Raw genomic sequence first — 17,974 nt, forward strand, 5'->3', positions numbered from 1 at the left:
CTTTGAAGAGTTTTCATTTAACCGAGCACTTCGCCAAATATATGCTATTTCACAGTTTATTGTGCCAAAAAAAAAGTACGAAATATCGAAGCAGCGAGCACGAAAACTTCAACGGTTTGTGTGACATCGCACTAATGGCAGCGCGTCAAGCAGAGAAGAAGTTGTTGGTGGCCGCAGCCAAGAACGGGCTGGCCATCCCGTGCGACCTGGACGCCACCGCGTTCCTACTGGCTCATCCTCGTGGCGCCTACACCGCTGCTCGCACTGTGCTGCAGACCAAGATCTTCGACTACGACGCACACATCCGTCGACTCGGTCCGTATTAAAAAAATGTAACTATTATATTTTAGCTACAATGATGGCTTACTAGTATTTCTACAGTGGAGTCGACGGTTGTCATGCAGAGTGAGAAGCAGCTGATTTCGAGTGCAGTGGAGAAGGAGCTGAGACCAAGAACCGAAGCCACAATAATCGCAGCAATGACTGCATTCAAGGGGCTGTACGAGGTGCAGAAGGACCAAGAGTACAAGATCAATGTACTGGTATGTCCCACTGAAGGTAACATCGGGGAGGGGGAGGTACTGGCAGACACAGACGTGTATTGTCACGTAGGATTCCTCCCTCCACTACGCTCCGAGATGGTGAAGCTGGAAGTGGCAGGTCTTCCGCGTCATAATGCAGTGGCAAAAGACTCAGCCTGGGTGAGAGAGCGGAAGGCGATTTATGACAGGATGGCTCCGGATATGGAGGAGGTGATCCTCATGGACCCAGCAACTCGACACCTGCTGGAAGGCTCGCAAACGAACTTCTATACGATCCAGGATGGAGCGGTGTACACAGCGGAAGAGGGGATTCTCAAGGGAACAGTGAGGTCCCTAGTACTGGAGGTCTGTGAGGAAAACGGGATTCCTGTGAAGCTCTCGCCTCCAACACTGGATGATGTGGACAAGTGGCAGGGGTGTTTTATATCAAGCACATCCAGGTTGGTGTTGGGGGCAAAGTCACTAAAATATGAACACCCTGAGACTAAAGAACCCATGACGAGAAGATTCCTGCCGAATCCGATCTTGGACAAAATCACAACTGCGGTTCGTCATTCAGTGATCGGTAAGAGCACAGAAGTGTTCAAGTGATTTCAGCCGGTGTTTGAAGTATCAATTTTTGCACCCCCGTTACGATAATTGCGCCGTCTTCTTCAATCGATATATCCCCGATTGCGGATTCTTCTGTAGCAACGGAGGTATCATTTTGCTTGGTTTGCTTGTCTGACTGTTGTGTATTCTCCTCTTGCTTCTCCCAGGCCTGCATGTTGAGATATGAGCGCTCTTTGCGTTGCTGCAAAGTTTCCTGACGCTTTGCTGCGCGCTCTAATCGAAGCTGTGCTTCCGCTTCAGCCTTCGCTTTTCGCTGATCTTCCAACCATTGAGTTACTTTCGCAGGTACTGACAGTCCAGTCAAGAGCTTCCATCGTACAAGTGGCCAGCGATAGAAGCGCTCCGTTACTCGTGTCCGGTATCCGCCACCTACACTAAGCCAGTTTTTCATAGTAGTGACTGCTGTCGCTCGATCATTCAACAGTGCGAAAGTGGAGCTCAAACGCATCCAGTCCGAGTCGTCAAACATCGACACAGGCAGCTCCTCCTTGGTTTGCTGTCGTCGAAGCGCAACTATTACAGCTTTACGTTTACTGATCAGCTCTGAAGACTTGTGTGTTTGGCGCTTCCTCATCATCAGGTAGGCATCTTTTGCCAGTACAAATTCCTGACGATCAAAGTATCGGTCTCCAAGTTCACGCCACGTCTCGGGAGCTTTGATCCAGTCCTGCCAAGTGGAGTATACGTGGTGCTGGGATCCCCTCAAAAACTTACGATAGGCATCCTCGTATGCTACAGCACAAAGTCCTCGACTAGATTTGCCCTCAAGTTCCATGATTCGAGCAGCAAGAAGCACAATGTCAACAGGTTCCCAGCCGAATGGTGCAGCATCCATGGTATGGAGAATGTATTCGCGACTTTGTCGGAACATTTTGAGGGAAAACATAACAATACCAGCACGGAAAATAACCTCAATCAGCCGAGCATATCGAGGAAAACACAGGATGATCCCGCCCAGGATTTCAGCTGCATGTCTGTAGTCTCGGTTGAGTTCAAGAGCAAAGGCGATTTCTTGCAGGAACAACGGATTACTCAGAAACATCACATGTGTACTGGCCTTCTGGAAGAAAAACAGCGACTTGTTCAAGTAATCCAACTGGAAACCGACTTGATATTGTTTGAGAAGACAACGTCCAAGTTGTCGAAGCAAAGCTGGAGGGACATCCTGATACGAACAAGTTGCTGAAGGATCCTCGAATCGAGTGTACTGCATGCTGTGAACAGCCTCCAGAAGACATTTACAAGCAGCTTCGTACTCCCCATTCTGCATGAGTAGAAATCCTTTTCGAGATGCCTCTGATCCCCATGATCGACCTAAGTAATGCGCAGCAACTCGTTTCCAGCGATCACGAGTTTGTTGATTCGTGCTTCCAGGACCGGTTGTTGATGGTTTAGGCTCTGGAAATCTTCGACGATGAATCTTTTCCATGATGGGATCTTCCTCGAAAAATTCATGGTAGAAGAACCGGCGCGTTTTCCTCTTTTTTGGAGGGATTTTGTCCTCGGTAAGAGAATGTTCGATTGCCAAATGAGCTTCAACGGCGTCGTAGTCCAGATCGAAAGGTGGTGGGCCTTTGAGACTTTCAACAAACTCCATGAAAACCTCGACGTTCAATCTCAAGAAATGAGAATAGTCGATCACCATGTGACGAAGCGCTGCAGCTTCTTGAGGAGACCACAATAATCCCTCAAGCTGTGTGCCTTCGTGTTCCCAGGCCTGGCGCTTCATCGTCATGACATCTTCTCGCATCATGCGCAGGTTACATTTATCCCTAACGCGTTTATCCTGCAAGCGAGCCTCGACTGTATCCAGATTTTGAGCTCTCCGATCCTCCTCTTCCATGGCTTCTCGCTCGTGCTTCTCAAGAATACGATCAAGTTGTAGTTGAGCTTGTTGAATTCGTCGCTGTCGAGTCTCTTCGTCGTACATTAGTTTACGATTTCTCGCTTCCTGCAGTCGATCTTTCTGCTTGTTGGCCACTTGATCAGCCATTTTCTGCATCTGCTCGAGCGTTTTCTTGTACTCCTCAGTTTTTTGCTGTACTCTCCTGATCTTCTCGTCACGTTCGTCTTCAACTTGCATCATCGAAGTCTCGTTGGCTTCACGACGACGCTCAATATCTCGAAGACGTTTCCTCTCTCGACAAAACTTGAAATACTGTTCCTTGCGCTCCTTTTCTTCTACAGCTCTGCTTAGTAAATCTTCGTCACGCATTAAAACATTTTCACGACGTTGACGCTCCTCGAGCGCCTTCTGCGCCTCCATCTTGGCGAATTGTAGCGGATCAAGAGAATATTTGATCCGCTCCTTCTCACGCTTGGCTTCCCACTGTTCTGCTGCAGCATTCCTCTTCAAAGCGAAATGCCATCGACGACTGCTCTTATCAGCTTTTTCCATCAGTTCTCGTTCTTCCTGCTCTCGATTAACTTCCTCATACTTTTGACGACGCAATTCTTCCTTTAGACGTTCATTCTTTCTCAATTTCACTCGCTCAGTGTCTTGTTCTGCTTCTAAACGCCATTGTATCTCCTCCGCCTCCCTCTCTCGTCGTCGTAAACGCTCTTGTGCTTCAATCTTCGTCGCTTTAGATAAACTAGCCCAATGTGCCTTCTCTTCTTCACGAGCTATTAAACGTTGACGCTTCTGCTCGTTCTTCTTTTCTGCGCCAATACGCATGATCTCTTCCATTTCTCGTAGTTGCTGTTGTGCTCGTTTTTGGAAAAATATCTCACGCTTGGAGACTTCCTTCAGTCGATCATGAGCTTCAAGCTCGCGACGTTGTGTTTCAGCCACTACATACCGCGTTTGGTATTCTTCTATTAGCATGAGAGCGTTCTCTTCCTGCTCTCGACGTTGGCGCTTGAGTTTCTGCCGAATTCTCATATCGTCCTCAATTGTACGCAACGCTCGAATAAACTCGCGCATCTCCAGTTCGGCACGATGCATCAACTCACGCTCACGAGCTTGGGCTAGCCTATCTGTAGTCTGCGCGAGTTCTTTCTTCAACATCTCCTCATGAGCCTCGCGTTTCTGCTCCCGACGAGCACGTTTTGCCTCCAAGAATCTTTCTTTCGCTGCTTGTAGTTCTCGTTCTCGTCTTGCAACAAGTTGACGCAAATCATGCACAGCATGGAAAAGCTGTCGACGTGTGGCCTCGACTGGACGAGCAGCATTTCGGGCTGCAATCGCTGCATTCTTTGAAGCTCGTTGTTGACCTCGGGAAATCTCAACAGCAACGTGAGTCTCCGTGAGGAGAACCAACATACTGTTCAATTTAGCGGCTAACGTGCGATCTCCACGAGCGATTTCGTGTAAGCGATGGAGATTTCCAGTCGGAGAAATCGAGGCCAGTAGCAGTCTTAATTGAGCCTGGAGATCACGCTTAACTTGTTTACGCGTCACTCGACCTCGCCATGCTGCCTGAAGTCGTGCTGCGTGCAAGACTGTGAGATTCAGTAAGTGTTCTCGTCGTCTTAGCCATTTACGCACACAGTTTTGAACCGTACGAGCTGCTTCCCATTGAGCATATAAAGCTTCCAGGTTTCGACGACGTCGAGCCCAACGTTGACTGCGAAACCGGAAGACGCGCTGGATGTGAACTGCGAACGGAGCAAGAGTTTCAAGACGGCGTTGTTCTTCGGCGTGCCAAGCCACGTACTCACGCCAAACACGCAGTCGCGAACGCAATCGCCGGCGTGCATACAACTTGAACAGCGGTGTGAATTTGTAGACGCTCGCTAAGCTGGAGGCTCGAATGTCAGCTAGGAGCGCATGGACTTTTGTATTTTCTTGGTATGCTTCAAGACTTATTCTGTGTTGCTCTCGAGCAAGAGATTGAATAGCCGAATCGAGTTTGATATCAATTCGTCCTTTTGGTTGATCCTCTAGCTGGAGTAGAAGTTCCGGTACATCTGGAATAGGAATTTTTGGTGGACTTGGATATGGCACCTGAAATTCACGACGTGGAATAGTAGCAGTAAATCGAGGTGGTGATGTAACTGGTGCAATGATCTCTTGAGCGATTACACTGGCAATGGCACCTCGATTTCGAATCGATGCGCGCATACTCTGCTCTGTACGACGCAATTTGATGTAGTTGATCGGCTCCGGTGCCAAGTCGAGCGTTGGCTTCATCTTTCTTGATCCAGTCTCGACATTCGCTTTCTTCGTTAAAGTTACGGACTTGGCCTGCCCTTGAGTTGCTGTGTGTTGTATGTCTGCTTGCTTATGAATTTTGAGCTGCTGCAATTGATGGATCGATTGCAGTTCCCCTGGCCGAATATGCCAGTTGGTATCCGTTTCACTTGGTCGCTCGTTGTCATAGTGATCAATGCTACCATCGGTTCTGAATGGTGTGCCTGCAAAGCTCTCTTCATGCGTTCTCACTCTAAATTGCATGACCCCTTTCTAAGGACCAAACATGGATGTGGATCAATCGCCGTTTTCAAACATTTATTTTTCAGCTGAAACTAACGATCGACCTATTTTTTTTATCATTGATCAACCTGAAGCGTATTAATGCCTTCGGGTCAACCAGAGAGTCCAGATGAACCAAGTGATGAAGAAGAATCTCTAGAAGATGTTGAAGACGATAACGAGGAAGGTGAAGAGGAAGAAGAAGAGAGTGAAGATAATTCCGATGGCGATGATAATGAATCAAACCAAACAGATTCCAAGAAGAAAATGTCAAAAACTCCAAGTAGTTCGGTGAAAGTGTTGGCTGGTGGAGCAGCGTCTTACGTGATCCCTCCAGTCCGATCAAAGCCTCAACGACCAGTAGATAGCGATAGCGGAGTGCGAATCACGCAGCAGAAACAGATTGGTCGTGCTTGGGCTGATGGTCCTCGTATCGATCTCGTACATTTAGATTACGTTCAGGAAGATTTCGAGCGGCGACAAGAAGCAGTAGCGAATATCCGAGAGCGCATGACGTTAAAGTCTCGACCTGGTTACCAGCTCCGTGTTCGTATGCGATGGAATTGTCAGTCACTGTCCCGACTAATTCTCCGTCGACATTTCCTGTGGCTTCCCTGTGTAGTGAGCTCTCTACCTGAAGCTGTATGGGATGGCGATATCCTCCAGGTTCATACGCACTTACTACAACGAGCCGATGTCAACATGCGCGACCTCGTGACCGGTCAATTGACACTCAATATTGCCATCCAGCAGCAACACGAACCGATCGCTCGACTCTTGATCGATCGTGGAGCGGATGTGAACCAGCAAGATGATATCTCTCTGCTAGCACCAATCCACAACTCCATCATCATGGGCAATAAGGCTTTATTCCGACGTCTTCTCAAAGCCGGAGCCGATACTGAGCTTGCAGATCGTGAAGGGTTTACACCTCTGCATTGGGCGTCCGTACGTGGATATCTGGAGATCGTCGCACAACTTGTCGAAGTTTCTCGTGCCGATGTTAATCGCCAAGATGCAATGGGCTGGTCTCCACTCCACATCGCGTGTTTTAAGGGATACCCAGACCTTGTCGAGTATCTATTGACACGTCACGCTCGTATTGATGTGGAGGACTGCTATGGGTTCACACCGATGCTGTTCGCTCGTATCGCTGAAAATATAGACGTCGTCAAGAGCTTGGACGAGTTTGTTGCGCAACAAGAGGCCAAGAGGCTACGAAAGCTCACACCTAATAAGCCGAAGACGAAGAAAAAACGAAGATTATACTCCCCCAAACGATTGTTCTTATCGGAAGAGAACTGAGGCTAGATGCTCTGCTTGTATGCTTGTTCTCGAAGAATAACGCGACGACGTCCAGGAGGTGGCAAGTACTCAATCTCATCTCGGTATCTATCGCGATCCCAGTGGAGAACTCGCTCCATGGGCACGATACGAGCGGTAGTAGCGCCTAGTTGGGCGAGGATTTGCTTGGAAGCTGGAGTTTCGGCCACATCGAACGCTGTGAGCCCATACATGTTCTTGTGGTTCACATCAGCACCGCCGTCTTCAAGCTCGCGTCGTAGCAGCAACTTAAGAATCGTCTTGAGTGTAGCGAGTCGCTTCGACGTCTCCGGTGTTGCAAGCACAAACGCTGCTATTGCTACCGAGTTGTTCCCGTCTTCGTCGAAGCAATCAGCTTCTAGACGACTTTGAAGCACCAGAAACTCCACTACTGCTGGCTGGGCGCTTGTGATCGCCCATAGTAACAAACTGCCAGGTCGCCAACGCTTCGGAATGTCATCCAAAGGCGAGATGACAGACAGCAGCAGCTTGAGGATGTCAACGTGGCTTGTAGAACAGGCGTAATGCAGCGGCGTGGCCTCTGCAGCTTCGAGCATGCGACTGTAGCGGAAGTTGGACGTGCGTGGCGCTGCACTTTCTAGCGTCGATGTGGCTGCTGGCAGGTTTGGGTTGTCTGGAAGCTTTGTTAGCGGCGAGGCGCCATGACGCAACAGCAATTGCACAGCTCCGAGCTGCTGATGGAGTACTGCGGTATGTAGTAGCGTCTCTCCGAATGCATTGCATGCTGTAGTGAGTGAATAGCCATCTCCTGTCTTTAACGCTTGCTCCAATGAGTTGACATCTCCCAACTCGATGGCACGTTGAAGTGGTAGCAATCCCCCACTGGTCTGAGCAGAGGGGAAGCAACCATCTATGGAGTTCCGGCTTAGGAACGTGCGGTCTCCAGGCCCCAAGAAGCTCTACAAGATGTATAAAAAAAATTAAAAATGAGGATAAACTCGAATTGTGAGAGTTACGCACATCGACCCCTCGAGGTGCAGTTCGGCGTAGCTTCTGGTCTACTGCGAAGGCTCTGGGAGTCAGCGGGTTGCCGTTTACATGACGCAGTCGCGTGCTCTCAAGCCTTGCAGCTCTAGCCTCCTGTTCCGGTGTTCTGTCTTCCAGGAGCTCCATCGCGACGCTTCACTTGACGCCTGTAGTAATAGATACTGAGTACTGTGGCAAGAACTGGACCGACAGTTAGACAGTTGTGTACATAAAGCTACTGTCTATTGAGTTATCGACGCGGGCTGAAAGGCTCGACATATTAAACTCCAAAGGAGGGAGCAGTAGACCGCGGGACTAAGCGCTGCCGCCCACGAGAATGTTGTTAATAGGGATGTGCACGAGCTTCACGAAGAAGCCGATGAAGCCCATCATGAGGAAACCCACAGACGTGGCGCCGGCGATACGGGCGAACTCTGCAAAAGCAAGAAATAACGTCAATTAGACGATAAGAGCCTATCGAAGCGGGAAAACAGCTACGAGAACACACCTTTCCGGTCGGGCTTGTTGCACTTCTTGATCAGGTGCAACGAGTTCTTGAAGAACTGGTTCAGGGGCTGGAACACGAGCGCGTTGACGTCCGACATGACCGTAAGTCAGCAAGAGTGTGTGTATGTGTGCGTGAGCTGGAGGGAAAACGGGGGAATGACAAGGTACAGGCCACGCGGCGTTCGACGGATCGCGAGTATCTACTTTTTATCCAATCAAAGAGTTTGAAGATGCGGTATTGGTCAAAAAGCGAAGCTAATGCCACGTGTGTCGAAAGGCTCGTCTCTGCAACGACCCGATTTAGTGTGGCGCACATACTGTACCCTCGAATTCAAAAAGTTGCAGTTGGAGCTCGCATTTTGAAAAGATGAAGCGGAGGCTGAGCGAGATGTCGGACGTGAAGGACGTGAAGACCGAGCCCGACGATCTACAGCAGACGGTGGCGACGCTCGTCGCGCAGCAAGTGGCTGCGGCATTGCTAGCTCCACTTAGTGGCGGTAGCACGGCACGCTTCGGGCGCGTAGCCTTCAGGGAGCAAGAACAGCAAAGTGTGGGCGCCTTCCTCCACCAGAAATTGGGCAAGGACAGTCTGGCTCGAAGGCCTGGACCTGGAGGTCGCAAGTTGACATACATTGAGAGTTGCAAGGCCATCGAACTGGCCAATCGCGCGTTTGGGTTCAATGGGTGGTCATGTCATATCGTTGAGTGCAAAGAGGAATATGTACGTGAATGTGGAGGTGGTATTGAGACTGTAAGTGCTGAGTGTTGAGTACTATGGGCAGAAAGAGAAGAAGGGCGATCGATGGAGCATCGGGTACAGCGCCTTGGTGCGCATTGAGCTGAAGGACGGCACGAGCCATGAAGACGTTGGTTTCGGTACATCAGATGGACAGAGAGACCTAGGGGCAGCGCTGGAACAGGCGAAGAAGGCGAGCATTTCGGATGCGAGGAAGAGGGCGCTGAGATTGTTTGGCGAGTACCTTGGCAACTCGTGCTATGACAAAGACCATATCAAGGACGTGAACTCGAACAAGCCCATGGCTCCGCTGGCAGCAGCACCGAACGTGATTCTCCCAGGACAGCAACAGCAGGGAGCAGCAGCTGCACAAGCTCCTATTATCAATAGGCAACCTAGAGCGCAGAATGGACCCCAGCCGCCACCACAGAACCAACTCCAGGCTCAGCAACAGCGACCGCCGCAGACTATTCAACACCAACAACAGGTTCAGCAATCTATTCAGCACCCGCAACCTCAGCAACAACAGCGTCAGCCTATTCAACAACAACGACCTCAGACACCCCAGCAATCGATCCAGCAGCGCCAACCTCAGCAACAACAGCACCAGCAGATCCAGCAACAACGACCTCAGACGCCTCAGCAATCGATTCAGCAGCAACAACAGCGCCAGCCTCAACAGCAGCAGCAGCAGCAGCGTCAACCACAGCAGCCTCAGCAATGGAAGCCGCCCCAAGTCTTGCGAAATCCACATCAAATGAATGGCAATTCATCCATGCAGGTGGCCAATTCAAGAGCTTCGACGATGCAAACAGCTACAAGCAGCAGTACGAATTCTGGGCATGAAGCTTCTACTTCAACAGCTGCACCAAGCTCTTCTTCCAGTCCGTTCTGTCCGCAGCCGCAGCGTTGGATATCTTCAAACGCACCGCCTCCGCCGCGCATGATGACTTCGAATTACCCTCCAACAATTGTGAAGACGGAGCATCCTGCGACGGTTCAAGCTCAATCAAACGCACAATACAACATGGATGACCTCAGCCTCTCTCAATTCGATTACGATCCTAACGCGGAAAGCAGCAATCCAGCCAAGAAGATGCGGTCGTAACACGAATGTTACTACGGAAAGTCGCGGAGACTCGATCAAGTTAAATGAATGAGCTAAGTGGTGAAACTGAGGCACATGAATCCTACGGAATGATGCCGTTTGTGATCTTCTGGAACTGGTCGTAGCGCTTGGTCCACTTGTTCTTGTAACTCGCGCGAATCATCTTGACCACCGCTTTAACAGTTTTCTCAGTGGAGTAGTTAAGCAGAAAACGACTGCGAAGCTTCTGCAGGTCGCGAGACACGTCACGTCCTTGAAAGCACGGGAAGGTTGAGTTGTGCATCATAATCTCGACAAGCGCCACCACCCGGTCAGATTTCCGTTGAGCGGCTAGCAAGCCTAATGCCACCAGCTGCACAAACTCGCCGAATAGTGGGGACGATACCCCGCCCAGCACAGCGACCATCTCTTTGGTTAACTTGAAAGGTGCCGTCTCGAAGCTCCAGTTGCCGCCTGGAGCAATGCCGAGCATAAAACCGAAGTCGATGTGCACGAGGTAGCCTTCTGTGTCGAGCATGATGTTTCCGTTGTGGCGATCTTTGATCTGAAGCAAGTAGCACACGATGGAGTAGGCTGCAAGACTGTGCAGGAAATTACGCTGGGCCTTCTTGAAATCATCACCAACACCGTAAGTTCTCTCGAAGTGAGCGCGCAAGCCTGCATAGTCGCTTCTCTTCTTGAGGCCATCCAACGACTGCGCGTCAGTGATGGTCTCCAGTAGACCACTGGTACGACCCGTGGACACAATTCGATATGGACGTAGCCACAATGGCAGGCCACTCTCACGGAAAATGTTCTGGAACGTGGTGATCAGCTGCATCGCAAAGACTTCCTGTCGAATATCGTCATTGCTTTTGGAGATCTACACACGAGTAGGACAGAGTCAACCCCTAATGATAAGCACTAAACCATGCAGTATACGTACCAGTGAGATAACGTTCCATCCGGATAAATCGCCATGAGGTGATGATGCACGAATACGCTCCTTCTTCGCCTCCCAGCTCTCTCCGAACACCTCACTTGCACTGAGTAGCTTGGAGAGCCCCATTTCATATGCTGTCTTCGAGTATCCGCGAATGAGATTCAGTTGCTGTGAGCCCTCCCTGCTCAGCTCGGATGTCGAGTCCATTGAATCATCGGAAAGCACCGTTGAGGTTGGAGAACTTAAGCCACTCCGGATGCCTTCCAAAGGGAAGATAGGTGCATCAATGGATTCGAGGATATCAGCCGTACCATTGTCGTCTTGGCCACCTTCAGCATCAGCACCATCGTCTTCATTTTCGTGGGGACTTAGCGGATTTTCAACGCAAATAAGCTGTCCTTTAATGGCAAACTTTTTGACGAGACTGGCAACTTCTGCTTCCAAGTTTGCGAGTGCTGGGTCAGATGCGGATTTATGAAGCAGGCCACAAGAGTTCTTTAGTTCTGTTGAGAGTTTGCGTTGTCCAGCAGAGTTGACTTGATCTTCGATAACTTCGAAGCAGAGTAAGCACGGCGCTCGGCTGTGAGTAGAGAAAACTGTTCCTTCGTCTGGAAGCACACGAGTGATGCGACAAAATGAATCTGACACGCGACCGAGAGGAACGTACGCCATGTCCGGGATAACCAACGCTTTCAGTTCTCCAGAAAGAAGTTTCTTCCGGTTCTGGGGTGGGTTTACAGCTCGCATTCGTTCCGAGATATCTGTGAGTGCCTTCACGAAGTCTCGCTGTTCGTGGAAATACTTGTAGCGCTTCTTCCGCTCCTTCTCCATCCACTCCAAAAGCAAAGCATGCTGACTGCTGATCTTACTAGGCGTCAAGGGTGCTGCGCTACTGCTCTCCAATTCTGCTGCCAGGCGTTCAGCAAGCCCTGTCACCTCTTCTTTGCCTTGAGTATCATCAACAGATACCTGCTCCAATTTCTCCCTCATTTGAGGAATATCCATGAGCCGTCGAGTGACATCTTCTGCAGTCTGCGTATTAGGCACTTCAAAGTGTTGGTTGACAACCTTAGCCTCGATGGACATGAGGAGCCTGGCGCACAAGTTGTACGTTTTCGGATCATTGTCGGCGATCTTGGCTTCCAGTAGCCAGAAGAGCTGCAACGCCAAGTGAATGCAGTTGCCGAGATGTTCAACGTACGCTTTCGCCCGGCAGATCGAGAGCAGCAGGTTCACCAGTTTATCCGTTGCTACCAACTCGGTATTGACGATCAAATGGACGATCTGCTGAATGTAGAACTCCACATCGTCGACATTCTCCTCCGCATAAGAGGCTAGACGATCCAGCACCAGTTCGGTTGCAACAGCATTAGAGCGGTACTTGTGCAACAACGTTACAGCCATTTGGGCGTCGAAAGTGTCCGCCGAAAGAATAGACTCGAAAAAATTCTTCTCACTGTCGCCAGAATTTACGTGGATTGTGGACATTGCGTGCAGCCATCGCTCCTTTTCAGTGAGGGTATCAGTATCTATCACAACGAGCTTCGCCTTGTGCGAGCTGATTACCAGCGTGTTATCGTAGCTGTCGGCGGCGCCGTTTCCAAGCAGCGCAACTCGCACACTCGCTTCGAGCTCCAGTGCATCCTTGACACCAACCACGCTGATCTGCTTTTTCGGGACACCGGGCGACGCTGAATCACTTGGCTTGGTCTTGAATACAAGCATCGTATCGCCTTGCAAAATACAGTATCGGCGTTGGCGCATGCGTTTACGAAACACAAGAAACCCCTCTATCTTGCGGTCATTCGGCTCTCCAGCGTTAATAGCTGCAACATCGCTGAGTTCGAAGCCACGATTGCTCAACTCTTTCTTTGTGTCGTCAGCTTGTCCAGCAGTCTCCCCCCTTCCCGTTTGTACATGTAGACGTTCATCCTCATCTATTTCCAGCTTCTTTGAAGAAGATCTTGAAAAGAGAAACGAGCTCCTCGTGGATGCCTTCATGTGAACGCTTAGGTCGGTCGCTCTTAACCGCGGCGAACGCTTAGGTCGGTCGCTCTTAACCGTGGCGAACGCTGGCAAACACAAATGAGATAATGGTTGAGAACTGCACCTTTATGTTGCTTGGACTGGTGGTTTTGCCTAAACATAGCACTTCATCCACAGAACGAGAAATATGGGTGAGATTAGTTCTTGGGCCATGCCCGGTACCAAGTATCTAAAACAAGAAAGCTGAAAACAATACAAATTAAACGAGTAAAACAGCACTGCTGACACATTGACATCACCTCTACGGGAGCTTGCTTTTAGCCTTCGTTGGTAAGATCTGCAAACAAGTCACCGTAGAACTCGCCAGGAAGCTTCGGACGCATGTGCTTTTCAACAAATGAGGAGATCACCTTGCTGCGGTTGGCCTCAGCACCCACAGGGGAAGACGAAACTGCACCAATGTCGTGTTGGTAACGATGGAAGGACCGTGAAAGGATGGCGGCGTTGATAGCGGTTTGACGCACAAGTGGAGCCAGCCAAGCACCGTTGACAACCATGCCATCTAGCAACGGACCCAGCACACGGCTAGTGTACACGTCCGCTTCGTCCACATAGTCTTCTTGGTTTGCAATAACATCGCGTTGGTTGAATAGCGGAGAAGACTCGTGGCTCACGTGTACGCAGTAGAGATCGTTGCCCAGCGGGTCGATGATCAGTACCACACCCGACGTCGGCATTGGCAACTTGAATACTGCATCCCACAACACGCTGCCCGGGCGGTACGTCTGCTGGCATTCGTTCCAAACAATAAGTACATTGGCGTGTTGGAACTGCGCCCTTGCATTCGCGCCCTCCGTGTCTTCAGCATCACTGTCACTGTCGCTATCGCTTTCTTCCTCTCCATCCACCAGTAGTGTAGGCACGTAGATGCAAGCCTCGTGACTGTAGTGGGAATAGTACAGCATCCGGCCCTTCACGAGCTCAGCGTCGAAGCCCGAGTGTCCTGTGTGATCATGGCCATCCACGTGTTCACCGATCGACGAGAGGAAGAGGCTATAGTTCTTGGAAAGCTCGACGTAGCCAGCGCGCACATCCGTCGATGTAGCTAAATGAATCTGGTCGTAGCCGCCTCGAGATGTGCCAGTGAACGCATATGCAACAGAAAAATCAAACGTCTCACGCTCGGGGAGTTTGTCCAGCGTCTCCAAGTCACGAAGGAAATCGGTAGTCACAGTTGCATCCATAGCAAAGACAGAACCCCAGTTGCGCACCGACAGGAAACCCAGTTCACTCATCATTCTCCGAGAAACCTCCCACGTTTGGAGTGCAGGGTCCTTCTCCGGTGGCGTAGGCTTACAGCACTTCACGCCACGTGCGGATCCCTTCGGTTGGGAAGCAAGCTTGTCCTCTTGAGTTTGTGACACAAGCAGACTCATGAACACGGCATCTTGAGTGCCACGACCATCATCACGGCCAGCCTGTGCTTTGCGCTCAATTGTGCTCATTCCGGTGTTGCCTTCGCCAGACAAGACCTTCGTGGGATCTGAGTCAGTTTCAACCCCACCAGAAGGTGACGAACGCCAGCTTGTCATTGGAGTCTTTGCATGAGTGTCACGAATCGCCGTAAGCAATGGATCTTCAACACGTGCCTCCTCATCACTTTGATAATCTTCATCATCACTGTCGTCATGCGTATTAGCATCGGAATCAAAGTCACTGTCCCTTCGAGGATCTTCACAAAAGTTCTCGAACTCAGCAATGCTTTTGGGGCGAGGCCCGTCACGGTGCCGGGGTTTAGAGCGCCAGGCATAACGGCCTGTCGCGTCTCGCATGATCAAGATCGCTTCACCTGATTGTGCAGCATTCGCAGGTTTTTCGATGACCGTGAGAATAGAATTCTTGTTCACGGAGAAGAATCGGCAGTGGCGATAGATGTCGGTCGAGTCGTTAAGCTCGCAAAACTGTGTAAGCACAGACTGCAGCGAAGTAATCAGAATATAACGGGTCAGTATCTGAAGCTACAACGACAGCCCAAGTCTTACTTTACCTTCTCAGTTAGTCCCGATGAGTGAGTACCGATGGAACCAGCATTGCTAGTGTGCGAAACGTGGTGCTTCATCAGCATGTTCACCAACTTCTGAGCAGCCTCGCGCACTGCCATGTTCGTCGTATTGGGCGACAATGATTGAAATCGCTCGTTTCCGTCCACAATGGTTGTGATGATCTTGGCAATGACCTGTTGTTTGTTCAGCAATAGAGGCGCGGCTACGATCCACTCGATGATGCAGTGATACGCTGCCGCCATGAGGCTATCCAGATAAAATGGCGCCGTTCTTGACCTCAAAATCGGTGCGCTGTTACTGATGAAATCGCAGCACGCGTTCACCAAGTGGACAACGGAGTTTGCGTGGTGGAAGAACACTTCCTCGCAAACCAGCGACAAGTGACGCAAGCATTCGAACGCAGTGAACAGCACTGGCGGCTTGTACTTTTGCGACTTGCTGATGATCGAACAAATCAGCAGGATCGTGAAAGGTACTTGCGAGTTACGGCTGGAGGCCAAGCCGTTCGTCCAGAAAGCGGCCTCCTGCTGTATAGCCACTGTCATGATCCACATCATCATCTGCTGGTTGGTAGGGTCTGTCTCCGTCTTGATCGCTGTCATCAGGAGGGCAACGACGTTCGAGCTGGTGTACTTCGGCAACGTTGAATACAGTCCCGGTATGTCGGCCATCGAAGTTGCCACAATCTCCTTTTCAGCCTCCTTAATCAGATTACGCGGAACGTGAGCATGGATAGTAAGAAGCGAGCTGCAGGCCTCGATACTTGCACGTCGGAGCAGTACAATCGGGATTCCACCAATGTGCTGATCATCTTGAACAAAGAATGAATCTCCTCCACGTCGCCCATCCGCCTTTGTACTTGAAGACGATGACGAATCTTTACGCTCCGCAGCACGGAATACACGCTCGACTGCCTTGTGGAACGGTCCCGCAACAACTCCTGCACCGCGCAGTGTATGATTTCCGTACAAACTGAATACATTTGACCAGTTGTACACTGCTGAAGCTGCAATCCGTTCGTCATCATCGAGCAATGCGTTCTGTAGAGCCATCAAACTGCGAACGCTGTAGGCCCAGTTAACACGTTTAGAGCGGCCGTTGGAATAGTGACACAGAAGTTTTCCGAGGCACCGTAAAGCCTCACTACGACCTGCGGCAAAGCGTGGCTTGCGGGTCAAACAGGCATCAAATAGCCACGGTCCGAGCAATCGGAGAATTGTGTTGACGTCGGGTGGAGCTCGTGGCTGCTCAGTAGTCGTCGGAGTTGCTGTGGACAGATCTTCAGACCCATCGGCATCACCATTTTGAACTCCTTGGAACACTGGGCTGTCACGATTCGGGGTCTGATTAAGAGCACCCAGCACGTGCTCCCACTGCACGCGCGGTACCTTTTCAATGCGAGCAAATTCGTCAGCAAGTCGACTCACTCCCTTTACAGCGGCGAGGTACACGTCCGGGTCAAAAATTGCAGAAGGATGGCCAATCACACGCAGTAGACGGTACCAAGCGTAGGCAAGCATGGGATTCTCCAACTCGAACTTGGACGGCTGCCGGTTGTCGGCCCAAATGATCTCAATCTCTTTAGACGCGTTCCGATCGTGGATCTGCTTCATTAGACTACGCGTAAGTCCCAGTGTGACAGCATTCCACTGCTCGATAACCAACGCACGGTGAATCCACCGCCGGCAAAACTTCTGCAATAGACTCCACAGCTCTCCCCTAGGCCCGCACTGCGGCAGTGATCGCAGATACACTTCAAACAGGATCCTCACAAGCTGCCCACACAATTGGTTACCCAATTGGTTGCGTAGATTATGCAGCAGCCCATCGGCAGCACCAAGAATTAGACGGATTAACCGATCCCACGTCGAGTTGGAAAGCTGAGCTCCACGATGCTTCACCAGTGCATCAAAAGTCTCCAAAACTCTGTCAACAACATCAGAAAATGAAAAAAAAATTATTAGCACCAGGCACCATATCAATAAAAAAAATACAACACCTACTTGGTGCACAATGCCACGTGAGTTGCCATGTTGGCTTCGCCACTCCCACTGGGGACGCCATTATTGGAGCGTTCTTCGAACAGCAACGTCATCTGGCCCAGCATATCCTGAATGAAGGTCTGTTCCACTTTCTGCATGCAGGCTGGTCTCTGGTCCTTGCTTTTTCCGCCTTTAGCAGCCAGAGTCTCGTCGTCCACCCCGAGCCAGCGCTGGTAGATATCCAGCGAGCCTTGAATGACCTCAGAGTCGTCCATAGGCAAAGCGAACGAGTGACCTAGCACCTCCATAGCCCAGCGGATGTGGTGACCACTGGGAAGAACCGTCTGTGTGTCCACATTCTCCTCTGTGAGGTAACCCACGACCATGGAGCACATTCCACGCTGGCATTTGTCCGAGAATTTCTGCGAATTCAACAGTAGAGTTAGAAGCAAGAAGATGGAGGTTGGATACTCCTGAAAGGTAGAGTTTACCTTGAGCACATAGGAGTCGGCGGAGACCGGTACCAGCTCGCACTTGGAGATCCACGGCAGGAACATGGTGCCACCCTCGTGTCCGACGACTTCGTGAGTGCGGAAAAGAGGGGGCGATGTGACGTTGTTACAACAGATATTTATATAAGGTATATTGACAAAACACGTATATGATTGGACAACTGATCTTATAGAAGTACCTGTGCGTTATATGTCAGTGTCCGTCGTTGAACGTATCGATCATTTCAGCAGGCAAGGACCGCACTTCGACTCTTTCCTCGCTGCGAGCTGCGGCTCG

General features: G+C 50.5%; 8 protein-coding genes across 8 annotated transcripts; 3 read left to right on the plus strand and 5 right to left on the minus strand.

Annotated features, from left to right (window-relative positions):
* Positions 1–11: 11 nt before the first annotated feature.
* PPTG_04937 (hypothetical protein) lies at positions 12–1,481 on the plus strand. The gene is made up of 2 exons (XM_008897282.1): positions 12–315; positions 382–1,481. Exons 1-2 carry the CDS (start codon positions 42–44, stop codon positions 1,131–1,133), a joined length of 1,026 nt encoding a protein of 341 aa, XP_008895530.1. The 5' UTR covers positions 12–41; the 3' UTR covers positions 1,134–1,481.
* Positions 1,368–5,289, minus strand: PPTG_04938 (hypothetical protein; the record flags this gene model as incomplete). Its single annotated transcript, XM_008897283.1, has 2 exons — positions 1,368–1,412; positions 1,474–5,289. 2 exons carry the CDS (start codon positions 5,287–5,289, stop codon positions 1,368–1,370), a joined length of 3,861 nt encoding a protein of 1,286 aa, XP_008895531.1.
* Positions 5,290–5,673: 384 nt separating this feature from the next.
* On the plus strand, positions 5,674–6,876 carry PPTG_04939 (hypothetical protein; the record flags this gene model as incomplete). The annotated part of the gene is made up of 1 exon (XM_008897284.1): positions 5,674–6,876. One exon carries the CDS (start codon positions 5,674–5,676, stop codon positions 6,874–6,876), a length of 1,203 nt encoding a protein of 400 aa, XP_008895532.1.
* PPTG_04940 (hypothetical protein) lies at positions 6,835–8,125 on the minus strand. Its single transcript, XM_008897285.1, has 2 exons — positions 7,876–8,125; positions 6,835–7,814 (listed from the first exon to the last, which is right to left on the minus strand). Exons 1-2 carry the CDS (start codon positions 8,026–8,028, stop codon positions 6,879–6,881), a joined length of 1,089 nt encoding a protein of 362 aa, XP_008895533.1. The 5' UTR covers positions 8,029–8,125; the 3' UTR covers positions 6,835–6,878.
* Positions 8,059–8,583, minus strand: PPTG_04941 (protein translocase SEC61 complex gamma subunit, archaeal and eukaryotic). The gene is made up of 2 exons (XM_008897286.1): positions 8,390–8,583; positions 8,059–8,315 (listed from the first exon to the last, which is right to left on the minus strand). The coding sequence occupies exons 1-2, from the start codon at positions 8,484–8,486 to the stop codon at positions 8,197–8,199; spliced, it is 216 nt and encodes a 71-aa protein (XP_008895534.1). The 5' UTR covers positions 8,487–8,583; the 3' UTR covers positions 8,059–8,196.
* A 172-nt stretch (positions 8,584–8,755) lies between these two features.
* On the plus strand, positions 8,756–11,175 carry PPTG_04942 (hypothetical protein; the record flags this gene model as incomplete). The annotated part of the gene is made up of 2 exons (XM_008897287.1): positions 8,756–9,109; positions 9,171–11,175. The coding sequence occupies 2 exons, from the start codon at positions 8,756–8,758 to the stop codon at positions 10,230–10,232; spliced, it is 1,416 nt and encodes a 471-aa protein (XP_008895535.1). The 3' UTR covers positions 10,233–11,175.
* On the minus strand, positions 10,315–13,155 carry PPTG_04943 (hypothetical protein; the record flags this gene model as incomplete). The annotated part of the gene is made up of 2 exons (XM_008897288.1): positions 10,315–11,094; positions 11,158–13,155. 2 exons carry the CDS (start codon positions 13,153–13,155, stop codon positions 10,315–10,317), a joined length of 2,778 nt encoding a protein of 925 aa, XP_008895536.1.
* A 302-nt stretch (positions 13,156–13,457) lies between these two features.
* On the minus strand, positions 13,458–17,742 carry PPTG_04944 (hypothetical protein; the record flags this gene model as incomplete). The annotated part of the gene is made up of 4 exons (XM_008897289.1): positions 13,458–15,116; positions 15,188–17,129; positions 17,207–17,607; positions 17,677–17,742. The coding sequence occupies 4 exons, from the start codon at positions 17,740–17,742 to the stop codon at positions 13,458–13,460; spliced, it is 4,068 nt and encodes a 1,355-aa protein (XP_008895537.1).
* Between the last annotated feature and the right edge of the window lie 232 nt (positions 17,743–17,974).

This window comes from Phytophthora parasitica, assembly GCF_000247585.1.
Source record: "Phytophthora parasitica INRA-310 unplaced genomic scaffold supercont2.5, whole genome shotgun sequence".
In the NCBI taxonomy this organism is placed as follows: Eukaryota; Oomycota; class Peronosporomycetes; order Peronosporales; family Peronosporaceae; genus Phytophthora; species Phytophthora nicotianae.